This window comes from Oncorhynchus gorbuscha, linkage group LG18, assembly GCF_021184085.1.
Source record: "Oncorhynchus gorbuscha isolate QuinsamMale2020 ecotype Even-year linkage group LG18, OgorEven_v1.0, whole genome shotgun sequence".
Lineage (NCBI taxonomy): Eukaryota > Metazoa > Chordata > Actinopteri > Salmoniformes > Salmonidae > Oncorhynchus > Oncorhynchus gorbuscha.
The window spans coordinates 32,804,756-32,828,499 of record NC_060190.1 but is presented as its reverse complement, the minus strand read 5'-3'; the positions used below and the strand labels follow the sequence as shown (position 1 = coordinate 32,828,499).

General features: G+C 41.4%; 1 protein-coding gene across 1 annotated transcript in view; it reads left to right on the top strand.

Annotated features, from left to right (window-relative positions):
- Positions 1–5,658: 5,658 nt before the first annotated feature.
- chd6 (chromodomain helicase DNA binding protein 6) overlaps positions 5,659–23,744 on the top strand; it is a 101,252-nt gene continuing 83,166 nt past the window's right edge. The window contains 2 exon segments of the mRNA XM_046310144.1: positions 5,659–5,721; positions 6,781–6,830. Coding sequence (XP_046166100.1) covers positions 6,804–6,830 — 27 coding nt within the window. The 5' untranslated portion in view covers positions 5,659–5,721; positions 6,781–6,803.

Genomic DNA, 23,744 nt, shown 5'->3' with positions numbered 1-23,744 from the left:
TCTTCGCACCCCCGTTCGTCTTCCCCCCCCCCCTCCCGTCCTTGTCGAGAGCGCACCTATTTACAAGGTACATAAGATCATGGACATGCGTTCTCGGGACGGGGTCACCAATACTTAGTGGATTGGGAGGGTTACGGTCCTGAGGAGAGGAGTTGGGTTCCGTCTCGGGACGTGCTGGACCGTTCACTCATTGATGATTTCCTCCGTTGCCGCCAGGATTCCTCCTCGAGTGCGCCAGGAGGCGCTCGGTGAGTGGGGGGTACTGTCATGTTTTGTCATTTATTATCATGTCTTGTCCCTGTGCTTCCCATTCTATTCGTTTCCCTCTGCTGGTCTTATTAGGTTCTTTCCCTCTTTCTATCCCTCTCTCTCCCCCTCCCTCTCTCACTCTCTCGCTCTCTCTTCTCTCTATCGTTCCGTTCCTGCTCCCAGCTGTTCCTATTCCCCTAATCATCATTTAGTCTTCCCACACCTGTTCCCGATCCTTTTCCCTGATTAGAGTCCCTATTTCTCTCCTTGTTTCCCGTACCTGCCCTGTCGGATCCTCATATATAATTCACCGTGCTGTGTCTATGTTTTGCCCTGTCGTGTCGTGTTTCCCTCAGATGCTGCGTGGTGAGCAGGTGTCTGAGTCTGCTAGGTTCAAGTGCCTTCCCGAGGCAACCTGCAGTTCTCGATCAAGTCTCCAGTCTGTTCTCGTCTTTACGTGTAGTATTATGCTTTTTGTTTTGTAAAGTTTATTCTGGATTAAATACTCTGTTTTCGCCAAGTCGCTTTTGGGTCCTCATTCACCTGCATGACAGTTTTGGATATTTTTCACCCTGTTTGTATTTTGGGGTTGTCCGTGTTTATTGTTTTTCACCGGAGAATAAACCTTTATTCATTATTTGCTCTCTGCGCCTGATTCCACCCACCTTGACTAGTCGTGACACATGTTGTGGGTGCGCTTTGCTGCAGGAGGGACTGGTGCTCTTCACAAAATAGATACATTTACATTACATTTAAGTCATTTAGCAGACGCTCTTATCCAGAGCGACTTACAAATTGGTGCATTCACCTTATGACATTCAGTGGAACAACCACTTTACAATAGTGCATCTAAATAGTTTAAGGGGGGGGAGGGGGGGTGAGAAGGATTACTTTATCCTATCCTAGATATTCCTTAAAGAGGTGGGGTTTCAGGTGTCTCCGGAAGGTGGTGATTGACTCCGCTGTCCTTTTTTTTTCATTTAAAGGCAATGCTACCAAATACTAATTAAGTGTATGTAAACTTCTGACCCACTGGGAATGTGATGAAAGAAATAAAAGCTGAAATAAATCATTCTCTCTACTATTATTCTGACATTTCACATTCTTCAAATGAAGTGGTGATCCTAACTGATTTTACGACAGGGAATTTTTACTAGGATTAAATGTCAGGAATTGTTAAAAACTGAGTCTAAATGTTTTTTGCTGAGGTGTATGTAAACTTCTTACTTCAACTGTATATATATATATATATATATATATATATATATATATATATATATATATATATATATATATATATATATATATATACACACATATACACATATATATATATATATATATATATATATATACACACACATATATATATATATATATATATATATATATATATATATATATATATATATATATATATATATATATATATAATTTATAAATCCAAAAATGGATGGAGCAACTACAGATTGCCTCTTTAAGTCTATCAAAACGGTATGGGTTTGAGCATGTGTCCATCGGGTCTATGGATTTTTTTTATCAGCATGAATTGGATTGAGCAATAAAAGCCCCACTTTTATTCCATAGGCTGGGATCCGCACTATGCAGCTGTTGCATGGCTGTCCATTGGTTTAAAAAACATTGATTGATTGGCAATTTAAATTTATTGAATTCAACCATTATTGGGTTCAAATACACATTTAGATGCGTGAACAGCCATCCAAAACAAGCACAATCCGTAAGGCCCAAATAGCTAAATGAGAGCGCAGCAGTGTGGGTCACGTCAATGCGGTAAGTAGATATCAATAATAAGTGATATCCGTATCGCCGTAGACTATACCACTGCTGTCTCCAAGCGTTTATTCAAGTTGGATAATTTTTGGATGCCGACAGCAGTCACACCATTTGAAGACATGGCTTGGACTGTAGCCTACAAAAACATATTCTTGCTCTTTTCCAGCAATCCATCAAACACATTTGGTGTGTCATCATAGTGGTCTCTGACTTGTGGTCAGACTAGCTCAGGTGAATTTATTTTACATTTGCGCCTTTTTTCAATGCTGATTTGATTGTCATTAAGAAAACAGAGAAGTGTCAAATATGTTTTCTTCGCAAACATCCTTTATTAATTTAAAATTAATCCTGAAGTAATTATCTAGTTTTTCAAAAGTATCTGTAATCTTATTACAATATTTTTGCTGGTAGTGTAACAGATTAGTTACTGTTTTTTTTCTAATGCAACGGATTACATGTAATTCGATACTCCCCAAACATGTATATAAATGGTGGCAACATTATTTCTGAAGTATTTATGTAGTGCTTATGAATACTTTATGAATGCCCTAGCTATCAAACTTGTTTTTGCCTTAACTAACCAGGTAAGTCATCGAGAACACATTATATTTTATAAGAAAAACTGACCAAGAAGCACTGTTATTGTGACATCATGAAAAGTGGTAGAGATGTTAAAATAACTGTTATTGTTACATTATAAAAAGTTATAGCAAAGTTACAATACCAAAGCTTATTGTGACATAATGAAAAGTGGTAACAATGTTACAATAACAATGCTTATAGTGACATTCTGTAACAGCTACCCAATATTTAAGATTGTATTAAGCAATTTTATATAACTCCGGCATCCTTTGATGGAAATTAAGTCATTTATTTTCAGAAGAAACATCTCATTAGGGAAAGGGCTTCTGTGTGGGTAGGTTGGTAGCACTTCATTTTACAGGCCTTCTGTTTCCATTTAGTTTATCTAGTTAGTAGGTGGTTATGCATTAACAATGGATACTTTCATATAGGCCTAGAATTCAGCACAATTGTTAACCTGGTACCAAAGGTGCATGTGGTGCTTGATTGATTGAATCCCAGAGGAAGTTAGTCATGTGCTTACAGTACCAGGATTTGGGATATCAGCAGTGGCTGGATCATGGATGCCAAGGGGAACCGCCCCCCCCCAGAAAAAAAAAAAGAATGTATCTTAATCTCTCTGTTTCATAATTTTCCAAGGGAAGTCAGCGAGCATCTGGCCTTCCTTGACCAAAAAAAGTATAAAAAATGTGCCAATCAGCATTGAGCTAAACTTAGCGACCTCAACTGTGAATGGTCCTGGTGCATCAAAAAAAAGTGTCAAGGGAAGCCAGCTTGGCTTTGACATCACTCCTATCAAATCCCATTGAGAGCACACGTCATTGACAGAAACTTGAATTGTTGCATCTCATTGTGCTGTTGTCCTCCAGTGGCTAGCTAGGCAGCTAGCTAAAATTGTCCCTTTCCTAAATTATCCATGGAGATAGAGATTTGGACATGTGGTTCAGATCCAACCGATAATAAATACATTGTTGTGCCCCTGGCCTGAGAGGATGGAAGTTCAATATGTAGCTAGATGTAGAAGGCTAATGTTAACTAGCGAAAGTTGCCCATGAATGGAAGTTAGGCTAACGAGCAAACATTTTAGCCAGCTAGCTTAGGACAACAACAAATAAAAGAGTGTACTGTATGACAGAGTGATAGACCGTTTCGTCAACATGAAAGAGAGGAGGATGGCATTGGCTTTTCTCTACAAGTAGGGTGAGTCAACATGTTTTTCTACTTGCACGAACGCGCCCACACAGATATAGGAACCATGGGCAGCCTCATCATATTTAGCTTACGTTGATTGGACTATATTGAAATGTTGAAATTAAAATTATGTCAGAAACATTAACTTGCTTGATGTCTGTTACTGTACATGCAATGTCCTTTGTAGATATCACTGGAAAGTTGTTACTATCCAGTTTTGTGATTAAACAAAGGTGTGGTTGAATTGATCCTGTCACTGTGTCTTCTTATTGTCTTGACCTGTAAGCCTATATAACACGGGCGCAAGGCATATGAATTAACAGGTTATAGTGCATACAATGCAATTATCACAACATGTAGGTTGTAATATGTATTTGGGGGGGGGGGGGCTTGCTACTGAATACCAGTAGAATGGAGAATGAAGCTGGAATAGGACTACAGACTTAAATTTACTATCTACCTGCAGTCGAGAGGGGCATAGGCAATAAATAATTTTACCTCACCCGACTCACCTGGTTTATTCATTGTATTCAACTGGTTTATTCACCAGACTCTATAGCATAGCCAAGAGAAAGTGACAGACAATAATCGAGGTGAACTGTCCAAGCCACTGTATATCTCCCTTGTACAGTAAACCCTAGCCTACAGCAAGGGGAGGCTAAGAAACTAGACAGTGACCTACCTGAGCATTAGCCAGGTAAACCAGGACACCTCACCATACATATGTCCCTATACAAACATGTTTCAAAACTAAGTGTTATGACTGAATGATACTTGTAGGTTTAACTCACAGCAATCTACAACCACTCCATATGGGGAATCACAAAATGTGGCACTAACTCTGAAGACGTCACAGCAGTTGACGGACAAAATACATTTTGCTGATTAAATACTAAAGAATGCCAACGCGTTATAATCCAGGAAATATCACATCCGGGAAATTAAACATGAGCAAAGACGTGGAATGTTACATTTTTTTTCCTTCAACGAAAGCACCATGATTGGTGAATGCAAGGAAGAAGAAATATAAAACCACCGGAGAGCCGTACAGCAATGAAACCATTAGATTGAGACCACGAAAAAAAACGTGTTAAACGAAGGACCGAAAACCGAGTGACTTTCATGGCCGAAAAAGGAGGTTTTCCTGCGGTTTTATGGTAAGCGAATTACTACTATACAACCAATCACATAAAGGGTGCACATCAACGCTAATAACTAAAAGTGCACAATGGTGCTTGCAATATGGGTTAGTGCTATATTAGATCATTGGGACGTCCATATCCTAAATCCTAACTTCACCCCCTACCCTTACCTTAAACATATAACCTAGCCATAACCCTAAACATTTACAATTTCAATTTATATGGTGGTATGGACGTCCCAGTGATCCCAAATAGCAAAGATATGCAATATGTAGCTCTCAGACAAACGTAGAACGGCACTCCTTGTTTGACAGCTGGAGAACCAATGGAAATATCCATCGACCCAGCTGCGCTATGGTGCAGCCAATGAAAAATAGAATGTTACGGGTCCAATTAAGGTTAGGCTGTTGTAGCAGGCGGACAGTGCTAAACTTCACCAAATAATAGCTGTTTGTATTTTGGCTGCAGCAGTAGCCATTTTAGGTAAGTAGGTTTTTTAACTTTTTTTTTTTACTCTGTGTTGTATTGCTGGGTCTTGTGTTGTGGTATGGTTGGGGAGTCTCGAACTCGTGCATCCCTCATGAATGAACTCCTCTGCTCTTGTGCTTTAAGAGGATTAAGAAATTGTACGGAGTTTTTTTCCGCCGTCTCCCACCCCCCCTCAAATTTTGTATGCATTTTTCTAAACTGTCATGGCGTTTTGTGTCCTTGGAAATAAATGCGGGGGTAAAACCCAGTGTTCGGCAGCTTGATGGCCTGACTGGTGAGTGTTGCCCGGGTAGGTGAGGTCTTATTGAGGGGTAGCGGCGGTGTCCCTGCGAGGAGTTTAAGGGGGTGTTAACACGTGTAAGGACTGGAATATATAACATCATTGCAGTGACATTAGAGTTAGCAGACTGGCTAGCTCGATAGATTGCTAATATAAATAGGACACGGTTTCCGCCGATGTAGTGTTTTTTTTTTGCGGAGATGTTTTGATGATTAACGCGTTCTTAATCATATAAGAACGATCAATTTGCCAGCCAACTTGTAGCAATTCTGTTCTATAGGCTACTACTTAATGATAGCCAGCACAAGTCCTTACCATTAAAGGCACGTTCCCAACGGTAGGTAAATTATTCCTATGGAATTTTTTGTAGGCGATCTACACCAGGTGCGCCTCTGTGCAACAGAAAACAAAGACCCTGGTTGCACAGGTAAAATAGCCCCCTGCACCACTTAAGGTTCCTTTTGTAAACTTATAAACAAAAAAGCTATCCCCAAATAAGAGCTCGCTATGAGCGAATACGTTTTTGTCTGATTTTAGTTTAGGGCAAACTTAATTTAGAAAGCAATAATGCATTTGGTGGTTATTTTAATCCGGTAGTTTGTTTCCTAGTTTGGCTCACTACTTTCAAAGTGTTGTGCTGTAATTTACAAGTGTCTAACTTCAGTTGCACATTTTATTTCACATATAGCCTAGACTTGTTGACACATGAGTCAGACTTGCAGTAATTACATTGTAATTATTCATGGTGCCCAATCATGGAGGCCTAGATTTAATGTCTCACAAAAAAAGGCCTGGTGTAGTGTAACACAAATCTATCGATGGAGAAATGTGACAAACCAATGATCTCCTGTTTATTGTATTTTACCTTCAGCTGTGTTTCATTTACATTTTAAGATTACTAATATCAATGATATTTTATGCAGAATAACTTTCTACAGGACTAGTCAACTAGAAATACCCCCCACCCCATTTGCAAATAATTTGACCAGGTCCTATTAAGGTTAGTGTGTTTTGTTTTTCACTTTAATAAAGAAATATATTTCTCTGTCATAGATGCAGCGACGGTGAAGAGAAACATGAAGATACAAAATAAGGACAAACAGGTTTGTATCTTTTTGACCTGCATTGTTGTCTTGTGTCTTTACACGCATATTAAGTTGTAAACAAATGTCTTCAGCAACCTTGAAATATAAAAATCAGGAATAGCACTGCCACTCAGCTCAATTCTGCCTTGAGTTGCCATAGTGTGTGGGTCGATATTTATGATCCTAAGTTCCTTCACAGATGGAATTGAAGGATGAGTCAGACCTATGTGTCTGACGCATCACAGGCATTACCATACAATGGGTATAGTCTCTTGGTCTCTGCTCATTTCTCACTGAGTTGTCCATGTTCGATGTTGAACCCAGGCCACACACAGAACTCTGTTCATTAGCCCTAGGGTCCTCAGGGCCTGAGGTGCTGGTTCGTGAGGGCCTTGTAAATGGCAGGATTTCATTCTAAACCATGGCGATAGGCCTATTTGAAGACTCATTCTGTAATGATGGATGCTATTTGTTTTAAAGCCACAGTTTGCAATATGTCCTACAGTTCAATGGTCATTTCGTAGATGATATACAGATTGTTCCTTGAACGATAGTCCCATTCCTTACCAAACAAGGTGAAGGATCAGCCTTTAATCAAGTGTGTTATCTGACTATGACAGCTCCAAGTCCCTCCATTCTTCAACAGAATCAATGTGCAGTGTTTCCCCTTTTTGTTCATGTAAATCGTTTAAACAATTTAAATTGTTGCCGCCACCCCAGAATATATATATTTTTTTTATTTCAGAATGACAAAACATATTTTCAATGTAAACTTAAACAACTAAAACCTGATCTAGATATTGCAGTGCTGTATTTATCTTTGAGAACTAACAACCACCAAATTAAAAACTAGACAGTCCTGGAGAATCTAACATTCCAAAAGTGTCATGTCATGGCCCATTGATTTTGTTATGTTTGAGCATAAGAACACTGCATAAGCCATGGCAAAATGTGCACAATTGTAGTTTAAAAGCTAATTTCCTATCTTTCTCTTTGCCCCATAGCAAAATGTGTAGAATAGCAGGAAAGTAGATTTAAAACATCATAATGTTGTCTCTGCGGCCAAGAGTAGGGCCTCAAATGTTTGGTCGGAGACCGTGCCATTGGCATGCCCACAATTTTTTATCCTGAGCAGATGATCACACCAACAAGTTGAGATGGGTTAGTGGCTGCTGGAATTCCCATGATACTGCTTATTTACAGAGTTGTTTCTTCAAAATAATATTAACCAAAATCATGAATTTACCTCAGTGGCTGAATAAATATTGGACAATGAGATAAATATGAAAGTGGTCAAACCTTAACAATTTCGCTTATTGAATTAAAATTAGTAACTGACAACATTACACAACAACACAATGCCTCTTGCATTTTATTCATAAATCTCACATCCAGTTACTGTAACTCCAGGATTATTATATGTGACCGACCGCCTTGATTCGGTCTTATGTAGCAAAATTTGAAGTGGTGTTTTTTTACATTGGATAAAAGCAGAGACACAGAGCTACAAAATGTTATATCATACACTGCATTTGAGGAACAATGGGAAAGTAATTCTGCTTTGAAAGTTGATGAACTTGTAACTTCATTTTTGAGAAAATGGCCTTTGAATGTTTTAGTACCTACTGGAGAGCTATTCTTTGTCTACACCCATTCAGCATCATTCACAACCTCTAAAGTGTGGCCTTCAAGGCAGAGTTGCAAAGAAAAAAACATATCTCAGATTGCCCAATAACAGTAAAAGATTAAGAGGGGCAAAAGAACACAGACACTGGACAAAGGAACTCTACCTAGAAGAAAAGCATTCTTCACGACCTCTTCACTATTGACATTGAGACCGGTGTTTTGCGGGTACTATTTAATGAAGCTGCCAGTTGAGGACTTGTGAGGCATCTGTTTCTCAAACTAGACTGTTTCTCATTAGAAGCGATTGGAATAATGGCTACTTCTGTACTTTACGCAAGATTTTCTGCGGGAGCCATCATGTGACCACTTGCTCAATGTGGTCCCTTACGGCTATTCTTCAACATAAATGCGTAAAAAGACGTCACAATGCTGTAGACACCTTGGGGAATACGTAGAAAACGTAAGCTCATTCGTAGCCCATTCACAGCCATATAAGGAGTCATTGGCATGCAGCGCTTTCAAAATATGGGGCACTTCCTGATTGGATTTTTATCTGGGTTTCACTCACAGACCATATCTTTGCAGTTTTGGAAATGTCAGAGAGTTTTCTATCCAAAGCTGTCAATTATATGCATAGTCAAGCATCTTGTCGTGACAAAATATCCCGTTTAAAACGGGAACGTTTTTTATCCAAAAATGAAATACTGCCCCCAGAGTTTCAAGAGGTTTAAGAGGTTAAAAAACAAGTACATTTCTAAGTGAGCCCAAACTTTTGAATGGTAGTGTACATCATGGATGGACGTCTCTCACTGTCTCGGATGCAATGGTTGCCCTTAGTTTGAAGATGTATTCCGGAGACAGGTGTTTTCTCCTTAGCTATCATACTCAAATTCCACTGATTTCAAAACTCGGTCCTCCAGAAAGTGGAGAGCAACACTTCTGTAGTTCTAAAGATAAAAAAAGCTGCGTTAGACAGGATTACCTACACATACTGACCAGCTCAAATAGACAGAAGCGTGCTATATGGCAGACCAATCCAAACTCATCTCTCGGCATGTCCAGCCCACTCATTATCTCAGCCAATCATGGCTAGTGGAAAGGTTTCTGCATTTCTGTGGCTAAACCAACTAAGCTCGTAATTTAAAAAAATATATATTCGTAGTTACAGATGGCATACACATCTGTAATTAAGGCACATGAAAGTTCACATGTTCCAGAAGGAAAATAAATACATTTTACGTTCAAATGTTCTTTGTTCCTTTCTCTTGTGACGTAGTGACCCGCGGCATACGCCTAGTTTCCTGAAATTAGGATAGAAAACTTAGTGAAACGAGAATGGAAATGTTAGTTAGGTTGACAGAAGTGGCACATACCTGATTCTGACAAGTCCATGCTTGTCTGGTCCACCATCATGCTACCTCAATGGACTAGACTCGTCTCGAGACTTGACCATAGAGTTTCTAAAAGGACATCCTAGATTCGAGCCAATGTCTTAAGTAGTTGAACATGTTATTACTCTAATTCTGTGAAAGTGACGAACTGACAAGTTTTCATTTTCGTCAAAAACAACTATATATCGAAGGAGTGCCTTTGATTTGACGGCCTGCACAAGACGAATGTTAGACCCGGTGATTTGTTCCTACCCATGAAGTTAGCTAGCCAAAGTCACCATGACATCGCCTACAAGCTTGATCGGGGATTTCTATTGGAGAAGCAGTTTCTGCCCCCCTTCTTACTCTGTCTTTGACTAGATATCCCATTCAGAAGAATGTCTTAGAAGGACAAGGACATTATTCACACCCCTGCTATGCCAGATGGTTAGTTAGGCGATTTAGTTAAATTCCTTTCAATTCATGTTTCATTTGGTTTTCAGCTGGAAACAGAGCGAGAACAGGGAATGGAAGTCATGATTATGGCTCGGACAGAAAATGTTGCACTTTGTATGGACTTATCTACTGTAGCCCATGGTGATGAGTAGGGACGGGGGACGCTAGATCAGGCTGAAAGATGGGCTTGCTTCTTCATGGAGCACTGTCGCTTGGTTTTGGCCTGTTGGACTGTGATGCGGGCAGATGCCCATTTAGAATGGGAACTATACACTTGGCCTGTTCTGCCTGTACACATGCACCATGATGAATGCTTTAATGCCGAAACACATTGGTTTAATAAAGGAGCACTTTTATATTGAACTGATATTTTCCTCAGTAGCTGAATAACTATTGCACAATGAGGATAACAGGATCTACGCTATATTGCTTTTAGAATTGTAATTCATAAGTGGCAACATTACACAACACACTGGCATGGATTAATTCAAGTACATTACACTTACGCATATTTTACCTTTTTATTTATTTCACCTTTATTTAACCAGGTAGGCCAGTTGAGAACAAGTTCTCATTTACAACTGCTATCTGGCCAATATAAAGCAAAGCAGTGTGACAAATACAACAGTTACACATTCGAACATACAGTCAACAACACAATAGAAAAAACAATATACAGTGTGTGCAAATGTATTAAGATTAGGGAGGTAAGGCAAAAAATGGGCCATAGTGATGAAATAATTACAATTTAGCATTAACACTGGAGTGATAGATGTGCAGATGATGTGTAAGTAGAGATACTGAGGTGCAAAAAAACTAAAGCAATATGGGGATAAGGTAGTTGGGTGGGCTATTTACAGATGAGCTGTGTACACGTGCAGTGATCGATAAGCAGCTCTGGCAGCTGATGCTTATAGTTAGTGAGGGAGATATAAGACTCCAGCTTCAGTGACTTTTGCAATTCGTTCCAGTCATTGGCAGCAGAGAACTGGAAGGAAAGGTGGCCAAAGGAGATGTTGGCTTTGGGGATGACCAGTGAAATATACCTGCTGGAGCGTGTGCTACAGGTAGGAGTTGCTATGGTTACCAGTGAGCTGAGAGAAGGCGGGGCTTTACCTAGCAAAGACTTATAAATGACCTGGAGCCAGTGGGTTTGGCGACGGATATGTAGCGAGTATCAGCCAACGAGAGCATACAGGTCGCAGTGGTGGGTAGTATATGGGGCTTTAGTGACAAAACGGATGGCACTGTGATAGACTACATCCAATTTACTGAGTAGTGTTGGAGGCTATTTTGTAAATGACATTGCCAAAGTCAAGGATCGGTAGGATGGTCAGTTTTACGAGGGTATGAGTGAAGGAGGTTTGTTGTGAAATAGGAAGCCAGTTCTACATTTAATTTTGGATTGTTGATGCTTAATTTGAGTTTGGAAGGAGAGTTTACAGTCTAACCAGACACTTAGAATATGTGAACAACTACAAATACCTAAGTCAGAACCGTCCGACCATTTAAGAGCAGTTGGAGTCCACGGAAGGAGTGTTGTATGGCTTTGAAGCTCGTTTAGAGGTTTGTTAACACAGTGTCCAAATAAGGGCCAGATGTATACAGAATGGTGTCATCTGCGTAGAGGTGGATCAGAGAATCACCAGCAGCAAGAGCGACAACATTGATATGTACAGAGAAAAGAGTTGGCCCGAGATCTGAACCCTGTGGGACCCCCATAGAGACTGGCAGAGGTCCGGACAACAGGCCCTCTGATTTGACACACTGAACTCTGTCTGAGAATTAGTTGGTGAACCAAGCAAGGCAATCATTTGAGAAACCAAGGCTATTGAGTCTGACAATAACAATGCGGTGATTGACAGAGTCAAAAGCCTTGGCCAGGTCATTGAAGACGGCTGCACAGTACTGTCTTTTATCAATGGCGGTTATGATATCGCTTAGGACCTTGAGCGTGGCTGAGGGGCACCCATGACCAGCTCTGAAACCAGATTGGATAGAGGAGAAGGGTGGGATTTGAAATGGTCAATGATCTGTTTGTTAACTTGGCTTTTTTTTTTGTTAACTCCCTCCTCTCTACATTTTCCTCCTCTGTCTCTGCTGCTAAAGCCACTTTCTACCACTCTAAATTCCAAGCATCTGCCTCTAACCCTAGGAAGCTCTTTGCCACATTCTCCTCCCTCCTGAATCCTCCTCCCCCTCCCCCCCCCCTCCTCCCTCTCTGCAGATGACTTCGTCAACCATTTTGAAAAGAAGATCGACGACATCCGATCCTCGTTTGCTAAGTCAAACAACACCGCTGGTTCTGCTCACACTGCCCTACCCTGTGCTCTGACCTCTTTCTCCCCTCTCTCTCCAGATGAAATCTCGCGTCTTGTGACGGCCGGCCGCCCAACAACCTGCCCGCTCGACCCTATCCCCTCCTCTCTTCTCCAGACCATTTCCGGAGACCTTCTCCCTTACCTCACCTCGCTCATCAACTTATCCCTGACCGCTGGCTACGTCCCTTCCGTCTTCAAGAGAGCGAGAGTTGCACCCCTTCTGAAAAAACCTACACTCGATCCCTCCGATGTCAACAACTACAGACCAGTATCCCTTCTTTCTTTTCTCTCCAAAACTCTTGAACGTGCCGTCCTTGGTCAGCTCTCCCGCTATCTCTCTCAGAATGACCTTCTTGATCCAAATCAGTCAGGTTTCAAGACTAGTCATTCAACTGAGACTGCTCTTCTCTGTATCACGGAGGCGCTCCGCACCGCTAAAGCTAACTCTCTCTCCTCTGCTCTCATCCTTCTAGACCTATATCGGCTGCCTTCGATACTGTGAACCATCAGATCCTCCTCTCCACCCTCTCCGAGTTGGGCATCTCCGGCGCGGCCCACGCTTGGATTGCGTCCTACCTGACAGGTCGCTCCTACCAGGTGGCGTGGCGAGAATCTGTCTCCTCACCACGCGCTCTCACCACTGGTGTCCCCCAGGGCTCTGTTCTAGGCCCTCTCCTATTCTCGCTATACACCAAGTCACTTGGCTCTGTCATAACCTCACATGGTCTCTCCTATCATTGCTATGCAGACGACACACAATTAATCTTCTCCTTTCCCCCTTCTGATGACCAGGTGGCGAATCGCATCTCTGCATGTCTGGCAGACATATCAGTGTGGATGACGGATCACCACCTCATGCTGAACTTCGGCAAGACGGAGCTGCTCTTCCTCCCGGGGAAGGACTGCCCGTTCCATGATCTCGCCATCACGGTTGACAACTCCATTGTGTCCTCCTCCCAGAGCGCTAAGAACCTTGGCGTGATCCTGGACAACAAACTGTCGTTCTCAACTAACATCAAGGCGGTGGCCCGTTCCTGTAGGTTCATGCTCTACAACATCCGCAGAGTACGACCCTGCCTCACACAGGAAGCGGCGCAGGTCCTAATCCAGGCACTTGTCATCTCCCGTCTGGATTACTGCAACTCGCTGTTGGCTGGGCTCCCTGCCTGTGCCATTAAACCCCTACAACTCATCCAGAACGCCGCAGCCCGACTAGTGTTCAACCTTCCCAAGTTCTCTCACGTCACCCCGCTCCTCCGCTCTCTCCACTGGCTTCCAGTTGAAGCTCGCATCCGCTACAAGACCATGGTGCTTGCCTACGGAGCTGTGAGGGGAACGGCACCTCAGTACCTCCAGGCTCTGATCAGGCCCTACACCCAAATAAGGGCACTGCGTTCATCCACCTCTGGCCTGCTCGCCTCCCTACCACTGAGGAAGTACAGTTCCCGCTCAGCTCAGTCAAAACTGTTCGCTGCTCTGGCTCCCCAATGGTGGAACAAACTCCCTCATGACGCCAGGACAGCGGAGTCAATCACCACCTTCCGGAGACACCTGAAACCCCACCTCTTTAAGGAATACCTAGGATAGGATAAAGTAATCCTTCTCACCCCCTCCCCCCTTAAAATATTTAGATGCACTATTGTAAAGTGGTTGTTCCACTGGATGTCATAAGGTGAATGCACCAATTTGTAAGTCGCTCTGGATAAGAGCGTCTGCTAAATGACTTAAATGTAAATGTAAATGTCTTTCGAAGACTTTAGAAAGGTAGGGATTTATTTAGTTTCTTAGCCTCAGTGCAGTGGGCAACTTGAAGGAGGTGCTCTTATTCTAAATGGACTTTACAGTGGCCCAAATCCTTTTGGAACTAGTGCTACAGGATGCAAATTTCTGTTTGAAAAATCTAGTCTTTGCTTTCCTATCTGACTGTGTATATTGGTTCCTGACTTTTCTGAGAAGTTGCATATCACAGGGGCTATTCGATGCTAACGCCACAGAATGTTTTTGTGCTGGTCAATGGCAGTGAAGTCGAGTGAATCAGGGGCTATATCTGTTCATAGTTCTACAATTTTTGAATGGGGCATGCTTATTTAAGATTGTGAGGCAGTGATTGCTGAGATCCTGGTTGAAGACAGCAGAGGTGTATTTAGAGGGCAAGTTGGTCAGGAGGGTGACCATGTTTACAGATTTGGGGTTGTACCTGGTGGGTTCCTAGATAATTTGTGTGAGATTGAGGGCGTCTAGTTTAGATTGTAGGACTGCCGGGGTGTTAAGCATATCTCAGTTTACGTCACCTAACAGAACGAACTCTGAAGATAAATGGGGGGCAATCATTTCACATATAGTGTCCAGTGCACAGCTGGGAGCAGAGTGGGGTCTATAACAGGCGGCAACAGTGAGAGATTTATTTCTGGAGAGATTCATTTTTAAAATTAGAAGCTCAAACTGTTTGGGCATAGACCTGGAAAGTATGACAGAACTTTGCAGGCTATCTCTGGAGTTGATAGCAACTCCTCCCCCTTTGGCAGTTCTATCTTGACGGAAAATGTTGTAGTTTGGTATCGAAATCGCAGAATTTTTCGGAGGCCTTCCTAAACTGGAATTCAGACACGGTAAGGACATCAGGGTTGGCGGAGTGTTCTAAAGCAGTGAGTAAAACAACCTTAGGGAGGAGGCTTCTGATATTAACATGCATGAAACCAAGTGAACAGCAATAGATGGAACAGGTAAGCCGCGGGGTAGTCATTACTACGCTAGCACGCGGGAAACACAGCGTTTAAAGTTAGAAGGCCGGTGTTAGTAGAAGCGTCTGCTCCGACGTCCGGCAAAGGCCGGTTGATGGCACAGCGGATGGAGTTCTGTCGGCAGACCAGTTGTGGTGGTACAGTGTGGCGCCGTGTCGACAAAGGGTCCAGGCCAGATGGCGAAAGAGGTATTGTAGTTGTAGTAATTTTGTCTGCTAGCCGGGCTCGCAGCTAACTTGTGCTAGCTTTGGGGCAGGAGCCTTAGCCACTATAGCCAATCGGTGGCAGCTAGCTAACAGCGATTATACAATGCAAAGCTTACGGCAAGGAATCCGGTGGAGTAGTGGATTCTAGCCGTGTTGGGGTAGAGTCCGTGAGGCATCAGCGGTGTAGCCGAGTTATCACTGAGTAGGCCGGGAGGTGGGCCTGGCTCAGAGCTAGCTTCGGGGCTGGGTCACTCGGTAGCAGGTAGCTAGCTAGCTGTGATGATCAGGAGTAATGGTCCAGGGCTTATGGCAGGAATCCGGCGTTGTAGTAGAGAAAACAGTCTGATACTGGCAGGCTGTCAAGTATTATCCAGGCTAAATAAACGGCAGGTGTCTGTGTGGAGGGTAAAGATGGCTGGCAGTGGCTGACAATGACTAAATAGCTAGTAGCTGGTTTGCTTCTGATGGCTAGCTCCCGATGGAGGTTCTGGCTATAAGGTCTAAAAGAAAAATGCAGATCCGTATCACATTGGGCGAGGTGGGTTACCGGAAGGTATATTTCATTTAAAAATGGAAAAGAGATTGAAAAGAAATGACAAACCACGTCTGCACTGCTACGCCATCTTGGATATTACACATATTACACAATAAAGTGTAATAAAGGAGAACAAGGCTACAATGGAATAAATCCAAATACTCCTGATATCGTTCTTAAAAGATAATTGGAGGAACAATGTTTTTAAGTGTAGGAACATAATTTTTTTGGGGGGGACAACTTTACAGGTACATTAAGACTAATTGGTGGAAAACATAATTTCATCTTGCTGCAAGCTCATCAAAAGTGCACCATCTTTACATGTTTGTACTTTTATGATCAACTATTCAATCTGTGGACCGTCTGTTTAGTAGTCCTTTATGTATGTTTCTCTGGTAACACAAAAGAGAACCTTAACCTGTTAACCTTTTGAGTTCTTAACGGTTGCCCCAGCGTGAGTTGTTTTATGCACACAATTTCAGAATGCACTCACTGTTCCAAAATGTGATTATTACCCAACAGGACAGTTAACACGTGCTGCCAGCTAATTATTTATAGGCTATGTTTCAACTTGTCAATTTCAAATGATTTTCTAACAAGTTGTATTTTCTAACAACAGTTTGAATTGAGTTGTGCTCCGCCTCCTCATTAATTCACATAGAAGTAGCCCATTTCAGTGTTGTGGACAATCTTCGAGGAGAGCCCTTCCCCATTTTTTCCATACATCAAGTATGCAGATATTTGCAGTCTTGCACGAATTGGTACATTTTCTGGCTGGCACTCGCATTGCCTCCATTGTTGTTTCCCTTACAAATAATAACTTTGGACATGTGTGCATTCCTATCAAAGTGAGTGCCATATTTTCTGTATATCATGTAGTTGTTTCTACTGTAGCATGATGTATATATGGAGCATAATGTAATTACAGTTTTATTCACATGTTTTCAAGTACCGGTGAGAAATAATGCATTCCTATTATAATGGCAACCTATGTTTTAATTTTACCTTTATTTAACCAGGCAAGTCAGTTAAGAACATATTCTTATTTTCAATGACGGCCAGGGAACAGTGGGTTAACTGCCTGTTCAGGGGCAGAACGACAGATTTGTACCTTGTCAGCTCGGGGGTTTGAACTCGCAACCTTCCGGTTACTAGTCCAACGCTCTAACCACTAGGCTACGCTGCCGCCTATGTGCTTAAAATACTTTTTTTGAAGGTTGTACTGATTATGATGAGCTAATAATAAGGTATTTGCCAGCTATGTGTGGTGCCATTATACAATGCATTCAGGGTGTCTCGTAATCTGCGAGACCAAAATGTTATAATGAGGTGAAGGAATGGCTCTCTCATCTTTCAAGTAAACTTCCGGAAGTGAATGAAGGGAAGTGAATGATTGTAGACGACACACCCCCTCCAACATGCAAACTGCAAACAGACCAAACTCATCTAGTCTCTTATTTTTTGTTGACGGGAATAACCAACAAGGCTGCGCGCACTAACTACCCATTGTCAGATTACTTTAGATTTCTATAAAGTGTTTTACTCAATTATTTTGATCAATGTTGAGCTCACCCGTGATGTGATTAATTATAAATAGTAATTGCTATTAGCTAATTAATATTGTGGTTTCTGTCAGCCGAGAGCTGTCTAAATATGACTGTTTGTGTTACGTCAATATTTCCTCAGTTAGCTTACAATATTTCCTATTGTAGCTTACATTTTCCGGTTTCAAATCAAATTTTATTTGTCACATACACATGGTTAGCAGATGTTAATGCTAGTGTAGTGAAATGCTTGAGCTTCTAGTTCCGACAATGCAGTAATAGCCAACGAGTGATCAAACCTAACAATTTCACTACAGCTACCTTACACATACAAGTGTAAAGGGATGAAGAATATGTCCATAAAGATATATGAATGAGTGATGGTACAGAACGGCATAGGCAAGATGCAGTAGATGGTATCGAGTACAGTATATACATATGAGATGAGTAATGTATGGTATGTAAACATTATATTAAGTGGCATTGTTTAAAGTGGCTAGTGATACATTTTTTTACATGTATGGCAGCAGCCACTCAATGTTAGTAGTGGCTGTTTAACAGTCTGATGGCCTTGAGATAGAAGCTGTTTTTCAGTCTCTCGGTTCCTGCTTTGATGCACCTGTACTAACCTCTCCTCCTGGATGATAGCGGGGTGAACAAGCAGTGGCTCGGGTGGCTGTTGTCCTTGATGATCTTTATGGCCTTCCTGTGACATCGGGTGGTGTAGGTGTCCTGGAGGGCAGGTAGTTTGCCCCCAGTGATGCGTTGTGCAGACCTCACTACCCTCTGGAGAGCCTTGCGGTTGTGGGCGGAGCAGCTGCCGTACCAGGCGGTGATACAGCCCGACAGGATGCTCTCGATTGTGCATCTGTAAATGTTTGAGTGCTTTTGGTGACAAACCAAATGCTGCTGTGCCTTCTTCACCACGCTGTCTGTGTGGGTGGACCAATTCAGTTTGTCCGTGATATGTACGCCGAGGAACTTAAAATGTTCTCCCCTCCACTACGGTCCGTCGATGTGGATAGGGGGTGCTCCCTCTGCTGTTTCCTGAAGTCCACGATCATCTCCTTTGTTTTGTTGACGTTGAGTGTGAGGTTATTTTCCTGACACCACACTCCGAGAGCCTTCACCTCCTCCCTGTAGACCGTCTCGTCGTTGTTGGTAATCGAGCCTACCACTGCAGTGTCGTCTGCAAACTTGATGATTGAGTTGGAGGCGTGCATGGCCACGCATGGGACTATCATTTGCTTTTCAACAGGACAATGACCCAACACACCTCCAGGCTGTGTAAGGGTAGTTGACCAAGAAGGAGAGTGATGGAGTGCTGCATCAGATGACCTGGCCTCCACAATCACGTGACCCTCAACCCAATTGAGATGGTTTGGGATGAGTTGGACCGCAGGGTGAAGGAAAATCAGCCAAAAAGTGTTCAGCATAAGTGGGAACTCCTTCAAGACGACTGTTCAAAAATAAAATCCAGGTGAAGCTGGTTGAGAGAATGGCAAGAGTGTGCAAAGCTGTCATCAAGGCAAAGGGTGGCTACTTTGAAGAATTTAAAATATGTTTTAATTTGTTTAACACTTTTTTTTTTGGGTTACTTCATGATTCCATATGTGTTATTTCATAGCTTTGATGTCTTCACTGTTATTCTACAATGTAGAAATGAAGAAAAACCTTGAATGAGTAAGTTTGTCCAAACGTTTGACTGGTACGGTATATATTTTGAATAAAGATCTTAGTTCAACGCAGAAAATCATTCAAATGAAGTCTGATGGGTTTTCAAAAAATGTTTCCCGAAATATTTGCATACAGTCACAAACCCTTCTGCTGCTGCGGTCAATCAATGGCCGTGGCATTGAATATTTTCTTCAAAGAGAGGATGCCGTATTAAGATGCATAATGTAGCCAAAACTACTGAAAATAGCCTTTTACAAGATGAAATCATGACGTGAAGGACAACCATCTCTGCAGCACTCTGGAGCTCTGTCAGAGTGACCATCGGGTTCTTGGTCCCCTACCTGACCAAGGCCCTTCTCCCCCAATTGCTCAGTTTGGCTGGGCGTCCAGCTCTAGGAAGAGTCTTGGTGGTTCCAAAGTTCTTCCATTTAAGAATGATTGAGGGCACTGTGTTCTTAGGGACCTTCAACGCTGCAGAAATGTTTAGTTACAATTCCCCAAATCTTTCCAACACCAGCACTCCACTCCACCTTTATTGTAGGGTGGCCAGACGGAAGCCACTCCTTAGTAAAAGGCACATGATTGCCTGCTTGGAGTTTGCCAAATGGCACCTAAAGGACTCTGACCATGAGAAACAAGATTCTCTGGTCTGATGAAACACCATCCCTGTGGTGGCAGCAACATGCTATGGGGAAACAGGAAAACGACCCGAAGCACACAGCCAAGACAATACAGGAGTGGCTTTGGGACAAGTCTCTGAATGTCCTTGAGTGGCACTCAGCCCCGGACTTGAACCCGATCGAACATCTCTTGAAACCTGAAATAGCTGGGCAGCGACGCTCCTCATCCAACCTGACAGAGCTTGAAAGGATCTGCAGAGAAGAATGGGAGAAACTCCCCAAATACAGGTGTGCCAAGCTTGTAACGTCATACCCAAGAAGACCCAACACAGCAATCGCTGCCAAAGGTGCTTCAACAAAATACTGAGTAAATGGTCTGAATACTTATGTAAATGTGATATTTCAGTTGTAATGTTTTATACATTTGCCAAAATTATGGCATATTGTGTGTAGATTGAGGAGAGAAAAAAACGATTTCAATCCATTTTAGAATAAGGTTATAAATTAACAAAATATGGAAAAAGTAAAGGGGTCTGAATCCACATTCAAAGTAAGCTGTGTGGTACACGGGTGAGGTTCTCTTCTTCCTCTCCATGTTCCTCTCCCTCCACTTTCCTCTCGCTCCACTCCTCCCTTGAGAATTAAAAAGGGTATCGTTAGAAAGATTAACTTCTCCTCTATTACAGTAAAATAATATGAACGGTTCTGTTGGCTCAAACCTCAAATGGAAATAGCCTGTTAAAACCACTTGCCAGAGAGGAAGAAGTGATTTCTCATATTTGTTGTTGTGAGTGGCAGGGGGAGGGGCTTGGTATGTGTGTAAACCAAAACCTGTCCAAAATAAACCCAATGCATTTCTATTGGCTTATTTTGGCCCTAAGCTTGTCGCCTGCCTTCCCTCCTTTGGGACATCAGGACTTAACATTAAGGCTTGCCCGCTTGTCCAGGGGCAAGTCAAAAAAATAAATACTTGAACAACCAGATTTCTGATGTCCGAATGGACAAGTAAAAATCACAATCAAACAATTACTTCGATCAGAATTGGATCAGGCTGCCACAGTGCAAGGTTGACATTCTGAGTATATTGCCCATATATTTACTATAGCCTATTTCAATGAATATGTTGTTTTACACAAAGCAAGAGGACAATGTATACAGAGCTAAGTTTCACCAAAGCAGCACAAAATAGCTGGTCAGCATGATTTATAATATATTTTTTTCCAGTTTTATAGCGGACACTCCGGTCTCATTGTTTGTTGTAGAAGCCCAAATGTTACATTTTCTCGAAATTAGTTATGAATGACTTGGAATATTAACACTAGAATGGCCACTGACATTTTGATTGTGTACAAAAAAAAATCACCCCCTTCCCTGACTGTTCCTAAATGTTTGTATTTTACACTGCTTATTTGTCAGAATTTTGAAATCACAAACAAAGTATTTAGAGCCTTTTTACCTGTCCCCCCCCCCCGCCCACACCTATTCCTAACTTAACCTGCCAACCCAATGTGCTGTAGGCTGTGGTACCCAGCCAGGGGCTAATTCATCTCTCACTCCTCACTGAATGAATGACAAATAGATGAATGGGAGATAATTTTGCACCTTATTTCACAATTTAATTTAAATTAGGCATAACTGAATGATAAGGAGGGCGAAGAGGTTGATTTTAATTTAGAAAGACAATAGTGTAATAATGAGTTTATGCCTTCATCAGCAGCAAATCATTTGAAACGCGCCTTGGGGCTTGATACCATTCTCTTTTACATTTTACTTTGTAAAAATAAGCTGTTACAGGACTGTTTTAATTACTGTAACTCTTTAATAATATAATTTATTGTAAGGGAAACAAAAAACATGGTATGTGTTAGAGTGGGCCTTTAGAATAATGCAAAACATATCCTCGACTCTATCCAACTCTATCCAACTCTATCCATGCTTTCAGCACTTTACCACTCACGCGGCAGCATTGCTCTGGCTACTAAGCAAAAACTAGTAACATAATGAACTTAAGATTAAAATATGCTATTTATTTATGTAATTCATCCTTTAAAATTGTTCATGCACTGGTGCTTTTGTTTAGGAATGCAGCAAATAATTTCACCTGTGCACCTGTCTGGTTATATTATTATCTTTGTTTCTACTTTGTCAAAAGCAACTGGAATTTATTAATTACTATAACTCTTACTAATCACATCTACAAATAAACTTTAAGCAAATGGATTACACTTATGTTTGTATTGTAAATTAAACGAAAATAGGCTTTTGGCCTACTTTTCCTTTGTATGACTTAGAGTCAAAGACATGTTTTGTATAATTATACAATCTCAATTTTATTTCCACAAATATTTCTTCATGCAATTAATCCTTTATAATAGTTAATGCACAATTTATCCATCGTTCTCTTGCAGGTACTTTTAGGCTGAAAGGCCAAGCAGTTCTAGTGTTAAGCCACTTTTTCAGTTTAATGCATGCTAGATTTCTTCATTATCAAACAATGAATGAATTTAATCGAGTTTTAGGCTCGCAAAGTTAGGTTGTTTTTGAATAACCCAAAAACATGGGAGGCCTAAGGTAATAATGAGAGCGAGAGAGAAGAAACTATAGCAAGGTATACATTTCAAATGATAAATTTGAATAAACCTTAGTTGAGCAATGCATTAACTTCTTCGAGATAGGGGGCGCTCTTTTAATTTTTGGATAAAAAACGTTTCCGTTTTAAACAAGATATTTTGTCACGAAAAGATGCTCGACTATGCATGTAATTGACCGCTTTGGAAATAAAAAACTCTGACGTTTCCAAAACTGCAAAGATATTATCTGTGAGTGCCCCAGAACTAATGCTACAGGCGAAACCAAGATGAAGTTTCATACAGGAAATGCCCCAGATTCTGAAGGCACTGTGTTCCAATGTCTCCTTATATGGCTGTGAATGCGCCAGGAATGAGCCTGCCCTTTCTGTCGTTTCTCCAAGGTGTCTGCAGCATTGTGACGTATTTGTAGGCATATCATTGGAAGATTGACCATAAGAGACTACATTTACCAGGTGTCCGCCCGGTGTCCTGTGTCGAAATTATTGCGTAATCTCTAGGTCCATGCGCGTTCCATTTCTTCAGAAGAGAAAGTCAACTGCCACGAAGGATTTATCATCGATAGATATGTGAAAAACACCTTGAGAATTGATTCTAAACATCGTTTGCCATGTTTCTGTCGATATTATGGAGTTCATTTGGAAAAAAGTTTGCGTTTTAATGACCTAATTTTCATTTTTTTTTTACCCAAACGTGATGAAGAAAACGGAGCGATTTGTCCTAAACAAAATCATCTTTCAGGTAAAACTGAACATTTGCTATCTGAGAGTCTCCTCATTGAAAACATCTGAAGTTCTTCAAAGGTAAATGATTTTATTTGAATGCTTTTCTGTTTTTTGTGAAAATGTTGAATGCTAACGCCTGCTGAATGCTAACGCTAAATGCTACGCTAAATGCTACGCTAGCTATCAATACTTTTACACAAATGCTTGTTTTGCTATGGTTGAGAAGCATATTTTGAAAATCTGAGATGAGTGTTGTTAACAAAAGGCTAAGCTTGAGAGCTAGCATATTGATTTCATTTCATTTGCGATTTTCATGAATAGTTAACATTGCGTTATGGTAATGGGCTTGAGGTTGTAGTCACGATCCCGGATCCGGGATGGCTCGACGCAAGAAGTTAAAAGACAAATGATGCATGCATGCGAGGACAGAAAAAATATAATTCTTTGCCATTATGAACCAAATGACCAAAATCCTCATCCTACTAACTGAAATATCATAAAAGCATTAAAACAAATTAAAGTT